General features: G+C 35.2%; 1 protein-coding gene across 1 annotated transcript in view; it reads right to left on the minus strand.

Moving 5' to 3' along the window:
• The window catches only part of CCDC39 (coiled-coil domain 39 molecular ruler complex subunit), a 74,735-nt gene continuing 59,265 nt past the window's right edge, over positions 1-15,470 (minus strand). The window contains exons 15-20 of the mRNA XM_035274308.3: positions 5,277-5,436; positions 4,691-4,797; positions 2,780-2,920; positions 2,476-2,655; positions 2,241-2,326; positions 1-1,044 (exon numbers count right to left, since the gene is read on the minus strand). Coding sequence (XP_035130199.1) covers positions 888-1,044; positions 2,241-2,326; positions 2,476-2,655; positions 2,780-2,920; positions 4,691-4,797; positions 5,277-5,436 — 831 coding nt within the window. The 3' untranslated portion in view covers positions 1-887. The remainder of the gene's footprint in view (positions 1,045-2,240; positions 2,327-2,475; positions 2,656-2,779; positions 2,921-4,690; positions 4,798-5,276; positions 5,437-15,470) is intronic.

A 15,470-nucleotide genomic window follows, 5' to 3' on the forward strand; every position in this document is an offset into this window, starting at 1 on the left:
TGAATTCTAATACATTTATTTAAAATACAGTTTTATAATATTCCACATTCTATTCCAAGAGTACAAAGTGTTGGGCACATGTTATAATGAAGTGTTAACTGGAAAACTGCTAAATTTGGCAGTCTACCTCCAACTGTAAACTTAAAAAATTTCTGTTGCAAATGAAATCATATTGTTTTCATTAAATTGTTTATTAAATCAAGAACATTTCAAAAATGTATTTTTATACTTGGTTGGCTGTATCTGAAAGCAAATCTTTAATGCTTTTGATTTCTTTCAGAGTCAGAATGCAGTTACTTTTAGAAATTTAAGCTGCATTTTTAAATGGATGTACAGTGTTTTATCAATTGGATTTTTTGGGGGAGAGTGGGGGTTCATGCTATTTTTTGGTTAAAAATTATACCAAAAGAAGAAACTGCCTTTAATAACTTTTCTCCCCAAAAGTCTGAGAAATAGTTAGTTTGAATAAAGAAAACCTAATTTTGGTGTCTTACGGGGTAAATGAGATTTTAACATTGTAAGAAGCTCATAATAGTAGGGTAAATCTTTAGAAATTTCTTCCAGAAAGATTGTTACATTAGAAGTGAGTGTAGTTTGTGAAATAATAAAGCAAACTATTTTCTAACACTACAAACATCAAAATTACAGTGAAATACAGGGTTTTCCCTATGTTTGTATAACCTGTAGCCTTGTCAAGAATCTGCTGTTAATGTGTTCTTCAATATGAAGAAAACAGTAGAGAACATTCCTTTTTTAAAAAACTATCAGTTGTTACACTTTCTACTAAGTTTTTACACTTTCCACTAGATAAAATGTGTTGGATGGATCATTTTGTATTTTAAAGTATACTTTTGTGTTTACAACTTTTTCAGAAGAGATTAAAATGTTTATTTGCTGCTCTTTTTGCTCTTACCATTACTTGAGCTACTACTAGCACTAGCTGGCCTAGAAGGGCTGCCTACTAGTGAAGAGGAGGCCGGGAAGTTAAGCTCTAATACTTTCACTGAAGTCTGAGAAGTAGGTGTACTTGTCCTCCTAGATGACCTGGAAGAAAAGCCAGAATTGTAAGTTTAATGCAAAGTTTATATTTTAGTATAGACCCCTCCATTATTGGCAAAAGGTACTGTAATTCCATAAGTAAAGAGATTTAAAATGTACATATTAAGAGTGTTAATAAGTTTTTTAAATGACCATTAATAGATATCAAAAAATTTAAAAAGGAAAAGAAAGATGAACAGAGATGAGTTTCACACCAGTAGAAAAGTGGTTTAATTGTATTTCTATATGGTAAAAATGGTTTCAACTATAATCAGTTTTTTAGAGTTGGAATCATTAAACATTAAAAGTTTCTAAGACAGAGGAAAGCGGGGGCAATAGGATTTTGGTGCTGGCAAGAATAATTAAAATGATTCCCTTTGTAATTTCAGCTGAAGAGAAAAGTGAGAAGCATATTGATGGTAAAGTGGAAGTGGTGGGATCATTTGAAAAACACTATGTAATTCTGAAATGATAAGTTTTAAATAGACGTTATGAAAGTACAGCGATGTTCAATTACATAGAAAAATTTTTTATACTTAAGCACTGTTTTTTAGGGGCCTCTTCATGAAATCTTTACATGGACTAAGGAATAGTAATTTAATGCATAGCTACTAAATGCAGGAGATTATGAATTCTAAATTCAGGATTATTATTAATAAGTTTTTGTCAGCACAGCACGAGAATGTTGGTTTAAGCATTTGGTGATAGAATTCTGGGTAACAATAAACTGCAGAAGGAAAAAAATGTATCCTTTTTAGCAAAATAAAGCTTCATAAATAAAGTCAAATCCTAATTATGTAAAATAGCACAATGTGGTTTAATCACAAAAATCATATTCTATATGTCTGTACATCTAAGCTGCCCTTGCAGGTTTAAAAGATATTCCCCCGAGTTTACCCCCAAATGCTAGATGTAGCCCCCAAATTTATTTCTGCTTTATCCTACTGAAATAGCTGATAATCACAGAGCACTTGGGCTATACTGGAAGTAGTGACACCAGCAGAAGTCAGAACGAAATTCCTGTTCTACTGGCGGTTTCTGCATCTAATCTCCATGATGCTGACTAGTGAGACGTCTGAGGATGCAAAGAACACAGCAGTGAGTGCATGGGCCTGTCCCAACAGCTGTGGTGACAGAGGTGGCTGGTATCACTTAGTGTACAGATGGGAATTAAGGAGATTGTTTTATAACCTTCCACTTACCTTGCTGATGGCAGTGAAGTGTGTGAAGGATATCTAGAACTCTGGTGACTGCCTTTAGTACTAGCTGTAGGTAGGTCTAACCCACTCTGGAGGAATATTCAATAGCAGTCATTAGTACTACTATTTTTTAGAGGAGAAATATTTTTAATTAGATTTCACTTCATGATGAATGCCATAAAAGTTTCATTTTCATGAAGTGTTTAAGATATATTTAATAGGAGGTGCTGTATATTACCTGTTGAAAGTATGTTTGAAGGATAATACGGATCTCAGCATTTTCTTCCATGATACCAACTAACATTTCATCAATAACCTTGTGAAACTGTTTGAGTTCACGAAGTTTGATATCTTGTTCTTCCAGTGATTCACCTTTTGTGTCTTTCAAAAGACGGATTTCCTTTGTGAGTTTTGCGCACTGTTGGTAAATAAAAGTCAGTTATTCTATAAAACTATTTTCCAGAATTTAATATTTTTAATAAATAAAGGAAGATTTGGGACTTCAAAAATATGACAGGTCAGTTTTTCAAAGATACCAATACCTGTTTCGTCACTCTTTCTAGTTTTGGCTTCTGCTCCTCCGTTTCTTTATTTAGTTGAAATGAATAAGCCTTCTTCTCTGATAATTTTTCTTTGACATTATTTGCTAAACGTTTTATAACGTCTAATGTATTTTCCATGCTCTGTAGAAAAAGTATTAACATATTTTTAGAATCAGAAATTGACTTTTATAACTTGGCATTTATCAAGTGTTCATTGAATTTTAACTCATTTATCTCTGTACGTATATACATTATTTCTGTTGGTGAATAATCAGTGATGAACCTCTTAACGTCACGTCTTGGTCAGTGATGGACTGCATATGTGATGGTGGTCCCATAAGATTATAATGGAGCTGAAAAATTCCTGTGACCTAGTGACATTGTAATGTTGTAGCACAATACATTACTCATCAGTTTGTGGTGAGGCTGGTGTAAACAAACCCGCATTGCCAGTCATGATAAAGTCTAGCACATACCATTATGTACAGTGCATAATACTTGATAATAAAGATATTACTGATTTATTTATTATTTTACAGTGTTCTCCTATTTATTTAAAAAGTTGACTATAAAACAGCCTCAGGCAGGTCATTCAGGAGGTATTCCGGAAGAAGTCATTGTTATCATAGGAGATGAAAGAGCTCCATTCATGTTACTGGCCCTGAAGAGCTTCAAGTGGGACAAGATATGGAGCTGGAAGACAGTGATACTGATGATCCTGACTCCGGATAGGCTTAGGTTTATGTGTGTGTATGTGTCTTAGTTTTTAACAAAAAAGTTAAAAAGTAAAAATTAGAAAAAAGCTTAGAGAATATGGATATAAAGAAAGAATATTTTTGTGCAGTTGAACAATGTGTGTTTAAGCTAAGTGTTATTACAAGAGTCAAAAAGTTTTACAAAATTAAAAGTGTTTTAAGTTAAGCTATAGTAAGCTAAGGTCAATTTATTATTGGAGAAATAAAATGATTTTTATGAATTTACTGTAGCCTGGGTGTACATTGTTCATCATGTCTACAGTAGTGTCCTGGGTCTTCACATTCTCTCACCACTCACTCACTGACTCACCAAGAGCAACTTCCAGCCCTGCAAGCTCCGTGTATGGTAAGTGCCCTGTACAAGTGTACCACTGTTTTGTCCATTAGACCGTATTTTTATCGTACATTTTCTATGTTTAGATTTGTTTAACTGTTTAAGTACCATTGTGTTACAGTTGCCTATAGTACTCAGTACAGTAACACACTCTACAGATTTATAGCCCAGGAACAATGAACTATACCATCAAGGTTGTTCACACAGTGACAAAATCACCCAAGGATGCATTCGTCCAAAGGCAGTCCCATTGTTATGCAATGCACGACTGTATAATGGTTTTATGGATCAAATTTTGTATGTAATTCAACTGGAAATTATTTTTATGGTATTTGGGAAAAAAATAACTGACAGAATGGAATTTTCAAAAATTCACGGTATCTCTTCTTCAGCTTTATTAGTAAAATCAATTTTCATGTAGTGCCTTTTTACAAGGCACATTCTTTTATCTTTTAGTGATTTGCTTTAGTAACTACTTTCTACTAGACTTTTTTTTCTTTCAAACTCTTTAAGGAGCAATCTTAATGTGATCTCTAAGAAATTAAAGTTCCTTAAAGGGTTAATGGGTACATCATCATAACTATGATCTACCAACTAATAACAAGTAACTGGCAGTGCTTAGCACTGGGATTTTAATTTGCCTAAGACTTTGAGCACTTGTTTTTGTCTCCTTTAAATGAGAGTGTTAGCTCTTACTATCTACTTCCTTAAAAGAGATTCTAAATAACTGTCTTCTTGGTCCAAGATCAAGAGAATAGAAGTAGTAGTAATGATAGTTGACTTTTACTGAAGGCATATTACTAAAATGCCTGTAGAATTTACCTGGATGTCTTCTTGAAGTTCTCTGATTTGTCTTTGTTTGTATCTGTATTTTTCATCAGCAGCTCGTTTTTGTTCTTCTAGTTGAATTTGTAGCTCATACTCATCACCTCGAATGTAGAACATTTTTAGTTTAAATTTTCAATGCACTATGTAAAAATCAGTTTTAAAGTATTACATAAATTGCACCAGTATTTGTTATGAAAGGTTAAATTTTTCATATCCACTGGTAGAAAAACACTATAGACATGTAGTAGCCATTTCTTGTTTGGTCTACATAAAGCAGCAATATGCTGCCATTTTTTTCACTTTTCGAATTAATTACCCTAGAGAGGTGATACGCCATACCAAACCAGAAGTGATAATGGAAGTAACACCCTAGCAAACCACCTACCAAAAAAAAGGCGTGGGGGGAGGAAAGAAAAGGGATTAGTTTTTCTGATCCAATCAAACATAGTACACTTTTGTTCTTCTCCGTGTCTCATGGTGTTCCATTTATCTATACACTTGTCACTGCGTGTGTGTGTGTGTGTGTGTGTGTGCATATGTATATGTATATATGTGTATATATAAAACTTAAACTACATACTGGATGGAGTCACTTTTTTTAAAGATTGCTTGTAATTGTTGTTACAGCTGTTCAGCACTTGCAGGGTGTTTTCTAGAGCGTAGATTTCTTTTTCAGTTTTGTTGATTTTAGCATCCAAACAGTCACCTTCCCTTTGAAGTTCTTCTTTTTCTTGAGCAGCCTATGAAGTACAGAATAGAACTGGCTGAATGAAAAGTATTTACGATGGGAAGAAATGCCTAATGTCTGTCTTTGGGGCACAAAATAGTTAACTTGTAACAGTAACAGTTTATCTTATGGCCTACATAAGGCACAATGCATTGTCTTGCATTTGATATAGAATGAAAGACCAAATTATCAGCCTTCAAAATATGGCACAGAGGATACAGAATTCAAAACAAGATGGACATGTAGTACCTAACCAAAGCTTATCAAATTCTCCAGCAAAAATCATGTAGAAATATTACTGGGAAGAGAAATAAGTTAGCTAGAGGTCAGGTTTGAAACTGGATATTAAATCAGACGAATGTTTCTGGCCTGAAAGAGGTTCAGGAACACTTTCAAAATTGAGGAGTAAAAGATACATATTTTAGGAGTAAAAATGTATTTTGCCACAATTAAAAAAAATTTTTAAAAAGACCATTGTGATATATGTGGCTGAAAAAGATGAAGTCTGTGAATTGCTAAACAACAAAATTACAAGAGTAGACATACTCAGTGACTTTTTACCAGGGAAATGCTGTCACTGGGCTAGGTTCTCTGGAGTTGTACCTGAACAATTCCAAAGAACTTCCTAAAGGTTGACATAGATAGTATGCATATTTATACATATATGTGTGTGTATATATATATATATATATATATATATGCAAGAAAATTTTTAGTCAAAATCAATAATTTCATTTTAATTTATTCAGCTCTTAGACGTGTGTATTTAAACCTGAGTGTAGTCAATTAGAAAAATAAAGTTTTTTCTGATTATTTCTAATTTGTAAAAATTTAAGGAGTACAAGTATATTTTGTTACATGGCTATAGTGTGTAGTGGTGAAGTCAGGACTTCTAGTGTACTACCCATTATTGGAATACTGCACATTGTGCATTATGTAATTTCTCATCCCTGCCCCTCTGTACCCCCAGCATGCTTCTGAGTTCCAGCATCTATCACTCCACACTACACCTCCATATGTACACATTATTTAGCTCCCACATATCAGTGAGATCACATGGTTTTTGCTTTTGTGTCCGAGTTGTTTCTCTTAAGATAATGGCCTCCAGTTCTGTCGTGTTGCTGTAAAAGACAGGATTTCATTCTTTTTTATGGCTGGATAGTATTTCTTTGTGCATAGAGACCACATTTTCTTGATCCAGTCATCCATCAATGGACACTTCCGTTGAATCCACATCTTTGCTATTGTAAATAGTGCTGCAGGAAACATAGGAGTGGGGCTATTGTTTTGATTTAATGATTTCTGTTCCTTTGTTTAGACTGCTGGATCAAAGAGTAGTTCTATTTTTACTTTTTTGAGAAATCTTAATTCTGTTTTCCATGGAGGTTGTGTTAATTTACATACCCACCAACAGTGTATAAGCATGTCTTTAACCCACTTTTTTTTCTTCCAACTTTTAGGTTCAAGGGGCATGCAGGATTGTAATATGGGTAAATTGCATGTCACGGAGGTTTGGTGTACGGATTTTTTTTGTCACACACGTAATAAGCATACTTTCTCCAGTGTATGTTCTTATCAGTTTTGTCAAAGATCAGTTAGCTGTATGTGGGTTTATTTCTAGGCTCTCTATTCTGTTCCACTGATTGTGTCTCATTTTATACTAGTACCATTGATGCTTTGGTTACTATGGTCTTATGGTATAATTTGAAGTCAGATGATGTAGTTCTGCCAGCTTTGTTCTTTTTGCTTAGGATTGCTTTGGCTATTTGGGCTTTTGTGTTGCATATGAATTTTAGGATTGTTCTAATTCTGTGAAAAATGAAATTGGTATTTTGATAGGGGTTGTATTGAATCTGTAGATTCCTTTGGGCACTATGGTCGTTTTAACAGTACTAATACTTCCAGTCCATGAGCATATAATGTCTTTACCTTTGTGCGTGTGATCTATGGTTTCTTTCATCAGTGTTTTGTAGTTTTCCTTACAGAGATCTTTTACCTCCTTGGTTAAATACATTCCTAGGTCCTTTTTTCTTTTTTTGTATCTTTTATAAATGGAATTACCTTCTTGGTTTGGTTCTCAGCTATATCATTGTTAGTGTGTAGAAATGCTACTGATTTCTATACCTTGATTTTGTATCCTGAAACTCTGCTAAATTCATTTATCCAATCTAAGATTTTTTTTGGTGGAGTCCTTAGGGTTTTCTAGATTAAGATCACAGATAATTTGACTTCCTCTTTTCCTGTTTGAAAGACTTGTATTTATTTCTCTTGCCTGACTGCTGTGGTTAGGACTTCCAGTACTGTGTTGAATAGAAGTGAAGAAAGTGGGCATCCTTGTCTTACTTAAATTCTTAGAGGGAATGCCTTCAGCTTTCACCCCATTCAGTATGATGTTGGCTGTGGGTTTGTCATAGATGGCATTTATTATTTTGAGTTATGTTCCTTCTATGCCTAGTTGATGAAGGATTTTGTTATGAAGGAATACTGAATTTTATCACATTGCTTTTCTACATCTATTGAGACGATTATATTATTTTTGTCCTTAATTCTGTTTATGTGATGTATCATATGTATTGAGTTGCATATACTGAACTATTCATTCATCCCTGGCATAAAACCCCCTTGATCATGGTGTATTATCTTTCTGATGTGCTGCTGGACTCAATTTGCTAGTATTTTGCTGAAGATTTTTGTTTCTATGGTCTGTGTTCATCAGGAATATCCATCTATTGTTTTCTTTTTTGTGTTGTGTCCGTGTCTGGTTTTGATATCAATGTTATACCGGCCTTACAGAATGAGTTAGGGAGAATTCCCTCCTCCTCAATGTTTTGTAACAGTTTCAGGAGTATTTGTATTAGTTCTTCTTGGTATGCTTGGTAGAATTTGGCTGTTACTACATTTTCTCTTGGGCTTTTTTGTTGTTGTTAGGACATTTTTTATTATTATGGATTCATTCTTGCTATTTACATTATTGGTTTGTTCAGGATTTTTGTTTCTTCCTGGTTCAACCTGGGAGGTTGTATTATGTTTCCAGAAATTTATCTGTTTCCAGGAATCCATTTCCTCTAGGTTTTCTAATTTATAAGGTAGTATAGTCTCTGATGACCTTTCCTATTTCTGTAGTTCAGTTGTAATGTCTCATTTATTTCTGATTTGGTTTGTTTAGATCTCTGTTCTTGACTAGCTAGTATATCAATTTTGTCTTTCAAAGAACAATTTCCTTGATCATTTGTAAATGTTTTTGCCTCCATTTATTTTGTTTTGCTCTGATCTCCTACTGTTTTTGTTCTGCTAACTTTGGTTTTTTTTTTTTTTTTCTTAATTCCTTGAGGTGCAGTGTTAGATTGTTAATTGATGATCATTCTACATTTTTTATATAGGTATTTAATGGTATAAACTTCCTTTTTAGCAGTGCTTTTGCTCTATTCCACAGGTTTTGGTATGTAGAATTTGGCTGTTACTGTATCTTATCCTTATCATTCATTTCAAAATTTTTTTAAATTTCCATCCTGATTTTTGCTGACCCAGTGATCATTTAGGAGCATATCATTTGATTTCCATGTTTCTAAGGTGCCCAGAGTTTCTCTGGGCATTGATTCCCAGTTTTTTACTGGACTGTGGTGTGAGAAGATTTTTATTTATTTATTTTTTCAAGACTTGTTTTCTGGCCTAATATATGGTTTATCTGGGAGAATTTTCCATGTGCTTATGAAAAGAATATATATTATGCAGTCGTTGGGTAGAGTGTTCTGTAAATGTCTGTTACATGTCCATTTGGTCTAAAGTCCGATTTAAGTCCAATGTTTGCTTGTTGACTTACTGTCTTGATAATCTGCCTAGTGCTGTCAGTGGGGTGTTTACCTACCATTATTGTATTGCTGTCTAATTCTTTCTTTCAGTCTAGTAATAATTGTTTTATGAATCTAGGTGCTGCAGTGTCGTGTGCATATATATCCTTTATCGCTATATAATAACCTTCTTTGTCTTTTACTGTTTTGACTTAATATCTGTTTTATCTGATATAAGTAACACTACTCCTGTTTGCTTTTGGTTTCTGTGGAATACCTTTTCCACCCTTTTCAGTATATGGGTGTCTTTACAGATAAGGTGAGTTTCATATAAGCAGCATATAGTTGAATCACATTTTTAATACTTTCCACTGTCTATGTTTTACTTGGGTCATTTGATCCACTTACATTCAAAACTAATATTGATATATATGGTTTTGTTCCTGTCATATTTTCAATTATTACCTAGTTGGTTTATACATTTTTTTTTCTCTGTGTGGTTGTCTGTGTTTTGGTGGAATTCTTTTGTGTTGCCAGTGATTCCTTTCCTTCCTTCTTTGTGTGTTTGCTTTATAAGACCTTTGAGTTCTATATCTGTTTTTATGATGGTGAATACTGACATTTTGTTTCCATTTTAAAACTCCTTGGAGCATTTCCTATAGGACTGGTCTAGTGGTGTTGAATTCCCTTAGTATTTGCTTAGCTGGGTATTCTTTCTTAATGAAGCTTATTCTTGCTGGATATAAAATTGGGGATTGACAGGTGTCGTGTTTTGTTTTGTTTGTTTTTGTTTTTCCTTTTAGCTTTGAAAATTCTATACCATTCTTTTCTGTCCTGTAAGATTTCTGCTGAAAAATCTGCTGTTACTCTGATGGGATTTCCTTTATAGGTGACTAGATGCTTTTCTCTTGCTAATTTTAACTTTTCTTTTGCAGTTTCACTTTGACTGTAGACATTCTGATTACAACACATCATGATGAGGTATTTTTTGAAATGTATTTTCCTGGGATTGCTGAGCCTTTCATATCTGGATGCCTGTCTCACTAGACTTAAGATGTTTTCATCAATTATTTCCTTAAACAGGCTTTCTAAACTTTTTTCTCTCTCTTACCCCTCAGGCGTAACTGATAATTTGTAAGTTCAGTCACCAAACATCTTGAAGGCTTTATTCATTTTTTTAAAATATATATACTTCAGGTTTTTTGGTACATGTGCAGAATGTGCAGGTTTGTTAGATAGGTATACACGTGCCATGGTGGTTTGCTGCATCCATCAGCCCGTCATTTACATTAGGTATTTCTCCTAATACTGTCCCTCCCCTTGCCCCCCACCCTCCAACAGGCCCCGGTGTGTGATGTTCCCCTCCCTGTTTCTATGTGTTCTCATTGCTCAGCTCCATTTTATGAGTGAGAACATGCACCGTTTTGTTTTCTGTTCCTATGTTAGTTTGCTGAGAATGATGGTTTCCAGCTCTCTTTTGGTTTCATATGAAGTTTAAGGTAGTTTTTTCCAATTCTGTGAAGAAAGTCAGTGGTGATTTGATGGGGATAGCATTGAATCTATAAATTACTTTGGGCAGTATGGCCATTTTCACAGTATTGATTCTTCCTGGTTTTTTTGGAAAAACTTCCATGGATGTTTTCCATCTGTTTGTGTCCTCTTTTATTTCCTTGAGGAGTGGATTGTAGTTGTCCTTGAAAAGGCCCTGCACATCCCTTGTTAGTTGTATTCCTAGGTATTTTATTTTCTTTGTAGCAGTTGTTTATGGGTCAAATGGTATTTCTATTTCTAGATCCTTGAGGAATCGCCACAGTTTTCCACAATGGTTGGGCTGATTTACACTCCCGTCAACAGTGTAGAAGTGTTCCTATTTCTCCACATCCTCTTCAGCATGTTGTCTCCAGATTTTTTAAATGATCACCACTCTAACTGGCATAGAGGGTATCTCAATGTGGTTTTGATTTGCATTTCTCTAATGACCAGTGATGAGCATATTTTCATGTTTCTTGGCCATATAAATGTATTATTTTGAAAATTTTCTGGTCATATCTTTCACCCACTTTTTGATTTGTTTTTTTTCTTGTAAATTTGTTTAAATTTTTTATAGATTCTGGATATTAGCCCTTTGTCAGATAGGTAGCTTGCAAAAATATTTTCCCATTATGTTGGTTGCCAGTTCACTCTAATGATTGTTTCTTTTGGTGTGCAGAAGCTCTTAGCTCTTAAGTTTAATTAGATCCCATCTATTTTGACTTTTGTTGCTATTGCTTTTGATGTTTTAGTCATGAAGTCCTTCTCTATGTGTATGTCCTGAATGATATTGCCTAGGTTTTCTTCTAGGGTTTCTATGGTGTTAGGTCTTATGTTTAATCCATCAGGAGTTAATTTTTGTGTAAGGTGTAAGGAAGGGATTCAGTTTTAGTTTCTGCACATGGCTAGCCAGTTTTCCCAACACCATTTATTAAATAAGAACTCCTTTCCCCATTGCTTTTGTCAGGTTTGTCGAAGATCAGATAGGTTGTAGACGTGTGGCGTTATTTCCGAGGTCTCTGTTCTGTTCCATTGGTCTGTATATCTGTTTTGGTTCCAGTACCATGCTGTTTTGATTACTGTAGCTTTGTAGTATAGTTTGAAGTCAGGTAGTGTGATGCCTCCAGCTTTGTTCTTTTTGCTTAGGATTGCCTTGGCTGTGTGGGCTCTTTTTTTTTTTTTTTTTTTTTTGAGACGGAGTTTCGCTCTTGGTACCCAGGCTGGAGTGCAATGGCGCAATCTCGGCTCACTGCAAACTCCACCTCCTGGGTTCAGGCAATTCTCCTGCCTCAGCCTCCTGAGTAGCTGGGATTACAGGCACGCGCCACCATGCTCTTTTTTTTTTCCATACGAAGTTTAAGGTGTTTTTTTCCAGTTCTGTGAATAAGGTCAATGGTAGCTTGATGTGGATAACACTGAATCTATAAATTACTTTGGGCAGTATGGCCATTTTCATGATATTGATTCTTCGTAACCAGGAGCATGGAATGTTTCTCCATCTGTTTGCGTTCTCTCTTATTTCCTTGAGCAGTGGTTTGTTGTTCTCCTGGAAGAGGTCCCTTCACATCCCCTGTTAGTTGTATTCCTAGGTATTTTATTCTCTTTGTAGTAATTTTAATTTGGAGTTCACTCATGATTTGGCTCTCTGCTACTGGTATATAGGAATGCTTCTGATTTTTGCACATTGATTTTGTATCCTAAGACTTTGCTGAAATTGCTTATCATTTTAAGGAGATTGTGGGCTGAGATGATTGGGTCTCGTAAATTCCCATCATGTCATCTGCAAATAGAGACAGTTTGACTTTCTCTTTCCTAACTGCATGCCCTTTATTTCTTTTTCTTGCCTGATGGCTCTGGCTTGAACTTCCCATACTATGTTGAATAGGAATGGTGAGAGAGGGCACCCTTGTCTAGTGCCAGTTTTCAAAGGGAATGCTTCTGATTTTGCCCATTCGGTATCATATTGGCTGTGGGTTTGTTACAGTTTTTATTATTTTGAGATACATTCCATCGATAGTTATCTTGAGAGTTTTTAGCATAAAGGACTGTTGAATTTTGTCAAAGCCTTCTCTGCATCTGTTGAGATAAATGTGTTTTTTGTCTTTGGTTCTCTTTATGTGGTGGATTACGTTTATAGATTTGAATATGTTGAACCAGGCTTGCATCCCGAGGATGAAGCCTACTTGATAATGATAGATAAGCTTTTTGATATGTCATTGTATTTGGTTTCCCAGTATTTTATCAAATCGTGGATATTGGCCTGAAGTTTTCTTTTTTAGTTGTTTTTCTGCCAGGTTTTGGTATCAGGATGATGATGGTCTCATAAAATGAGTTAGGGAGGATTCCCTCTTTTTGTATTGTTTGGAATAGTTTCAGAAAGCATGGTACCAGCTCCTATTTGTACATCTGGTAGAATTCAGCTGTGAACCTGTCTGGACCTGGAATTTTTTTGGTTTGTAGGCTATTAATTGCTGCCTGTACTTCAGACCTTGTTATTGGTCTATTCAAGGATTCAGCTTCTTTCTAGTTTAGTCTTGGGAGGGTGTAAGTGTCCAGGAATTTATCCATTTCTTCTAGACTTACTGGTTTATGTGCGTAGAGTTGTTTATAGTAGTCTCTGATGGTAGTTTATATTTCTGTGGAATTGGTGGTGATATCCCCTTTATCATTTTTTATTGCATCTATTCAATTCTTATCTCTTTTCTTTTTATTATTCTGGCTAACAGTCTATTTTGTTGATCTTTTCAAAAAACCAGCTCCTGGACTTGTTGATTTTTTTTTTTTGAAGGTTTTTTTGTGTCTCTGTCTCCTTCAGTTCTGCTCTGATCTTAGTTATTTCTTGTCTTCTGCTAGCCTTTGAATTTGTTTGATCTTGCTCCTCTGGTTTTTCAGTTGTGACAATAGGGTGTCAATTTTAGATCTTTCCTCACTTCTCATGTGGGCATTTAGTGCTATAAATTTCCCTTTAGACACTGCTTTAAATGTGTCCCAGAGATTCTGGTACGTTGTGTCTTCATTCTCAGATGTTTCAAAGAACATCTTTATTTCTGCCTTCGTTTTGTTCTGTATCCAGTAGTCATTCAGGAGCAGGTTTTTCAGTTTCCATGTAGTTGTGTGGTTTTGAGTGAGTTTCTTAATCTTGACTTCTAATTTGATAGCACTGTGGTCTGAAAGATTGTTTGTTATGATTTCCATTCTTTTACATTTGCTGAGGAGTGATTTACTTCCAATTATCTGGTCAATTTTAGAGTAAGTGTGATGTGGTGCTGAGAAGACTATATTTTGTGGATTTGGGGTGGAGAGTTCTGTAGATGTCTGTTAGGTCTGCTTCGTCCAGAGTGCAAGTGCTGGATATCCTTGTTAATTTTCTGTCTCGTTGATCTGTCTGATATTGACAGTGGGGTGTTAAAGTCTCCCACTATTATTGTGTGGGAGTCTAAGTCTCTTTGTATGTGGTTAAGAACTTACTTTACGTATCTGGGTGCTCCTGTATTAGGTGCATATATATTTAGGATAGTTAGCTCTTCTTGTTGCATTGGTCCCTTTACCATTATGTAATGCCCTTCTTTGTCTCTTTGATCTTTGTTGGTTTAAAGTTCATTTTATGAGAGACTAGGATTACAACGCAGCTTTTTTTTTTTTTTTTTTTTTTGCTCTCCTTTTGCTTGGTAAATCTTCCTCCATCCCTTTATTTTAAGCCTATGTGTGTCTTTGCATGTGAGATTGGTCCCCTGAAAACAGCTACATCGATGGGTCTTGACTTTGTAACCAATTTGCCAGTCTGTATCTTTTGATTGGGGCATTTAGCCCATTTACACTTAAGGTTAACATTGTTATGTGTGAATTTGATCCTGTATTTTGATGCTAGCTGGTTGTCTTGCCTGTTAGTTGCAGTTTCTTCACTGCGTTGATGCTCTTTACCATTTGGTATGTTTTTGGAGTGGCTGGTACTGGTTGTTCTTTCCATGTTTAGAGCTTCCTTCAGGAGCTCTTGTAAGGCAGCCCTGGTAGTAACGATACCTCTCAGCAATTGCTTGTCCATAAAGGATTTTATTTCCTTTTCACTTATGAAGTTTAATTTGGCTGGATATGAAATTCTGAGTTGAAAGTTCTTTTCTTTAAGCATGTTGAATATTGGCCCCCACTCTCTTCTGGCTTGTGGGGTTTCTGCTGAGAGATCTGCTGTGAGTCTGATGGGCTTCCCTTGGTGGGTAACCTGACCTTTCTCTCTGGCTGCCCTTAGCATTTTTTCCTTCATTTCAACCCTGGTGAATCTGATGATTATATACCTTGGGGTTGCTCTTCTTGAGGAATATCTTTGTGGTGTCCTCTGTATTTCTTGAATTTGAATGTTGACTGGCCTTGCTAGATTGGGGAAGTTCTTCTGGGTATATATTTTGAAGAGTGTTTTCCAGCTTGGATTCATTCTCCCTGTCACATTCAGGTACAAACAGAGATTAGGTCTTTTCACATAATCCTGTATTTCTTGGAGGCTTTGTTCATTTCTTTTCACTCTTTTTTCTCTAATCTTGCCTCATTTTATTTCACTGAGTTGATCTTCAGTCTCTGATACCCTTTTTTCTGCTCGATTGATTTGGCTATTGAAACTTGTGTATGCTTCGCAAAGTTCTCATGCTATGTTTTTCAGCTCTATCAGGTCGTTTATGTTCTTCTCTAAGCTGGTTATTCTAGATAGCATTTAATCTAAGCTTTTCTCAAGGTTCTTGGT

This window comes from Callithrix jacchus, chromosome 15 (genome assembly GCF_049354715.1).
Source record: "Callithrix jacchus isolate 240 chromosome 15, calJac240_pri, whole genome shotgun sequence".
In the NCBI taxonomy this organism is placed as follows: domain Eukaryota; kingdom Metazoa; phylum Chordata; class Mammalia; order Primates; family Cebidae; genus Callithrix; species Callithrix jacchus.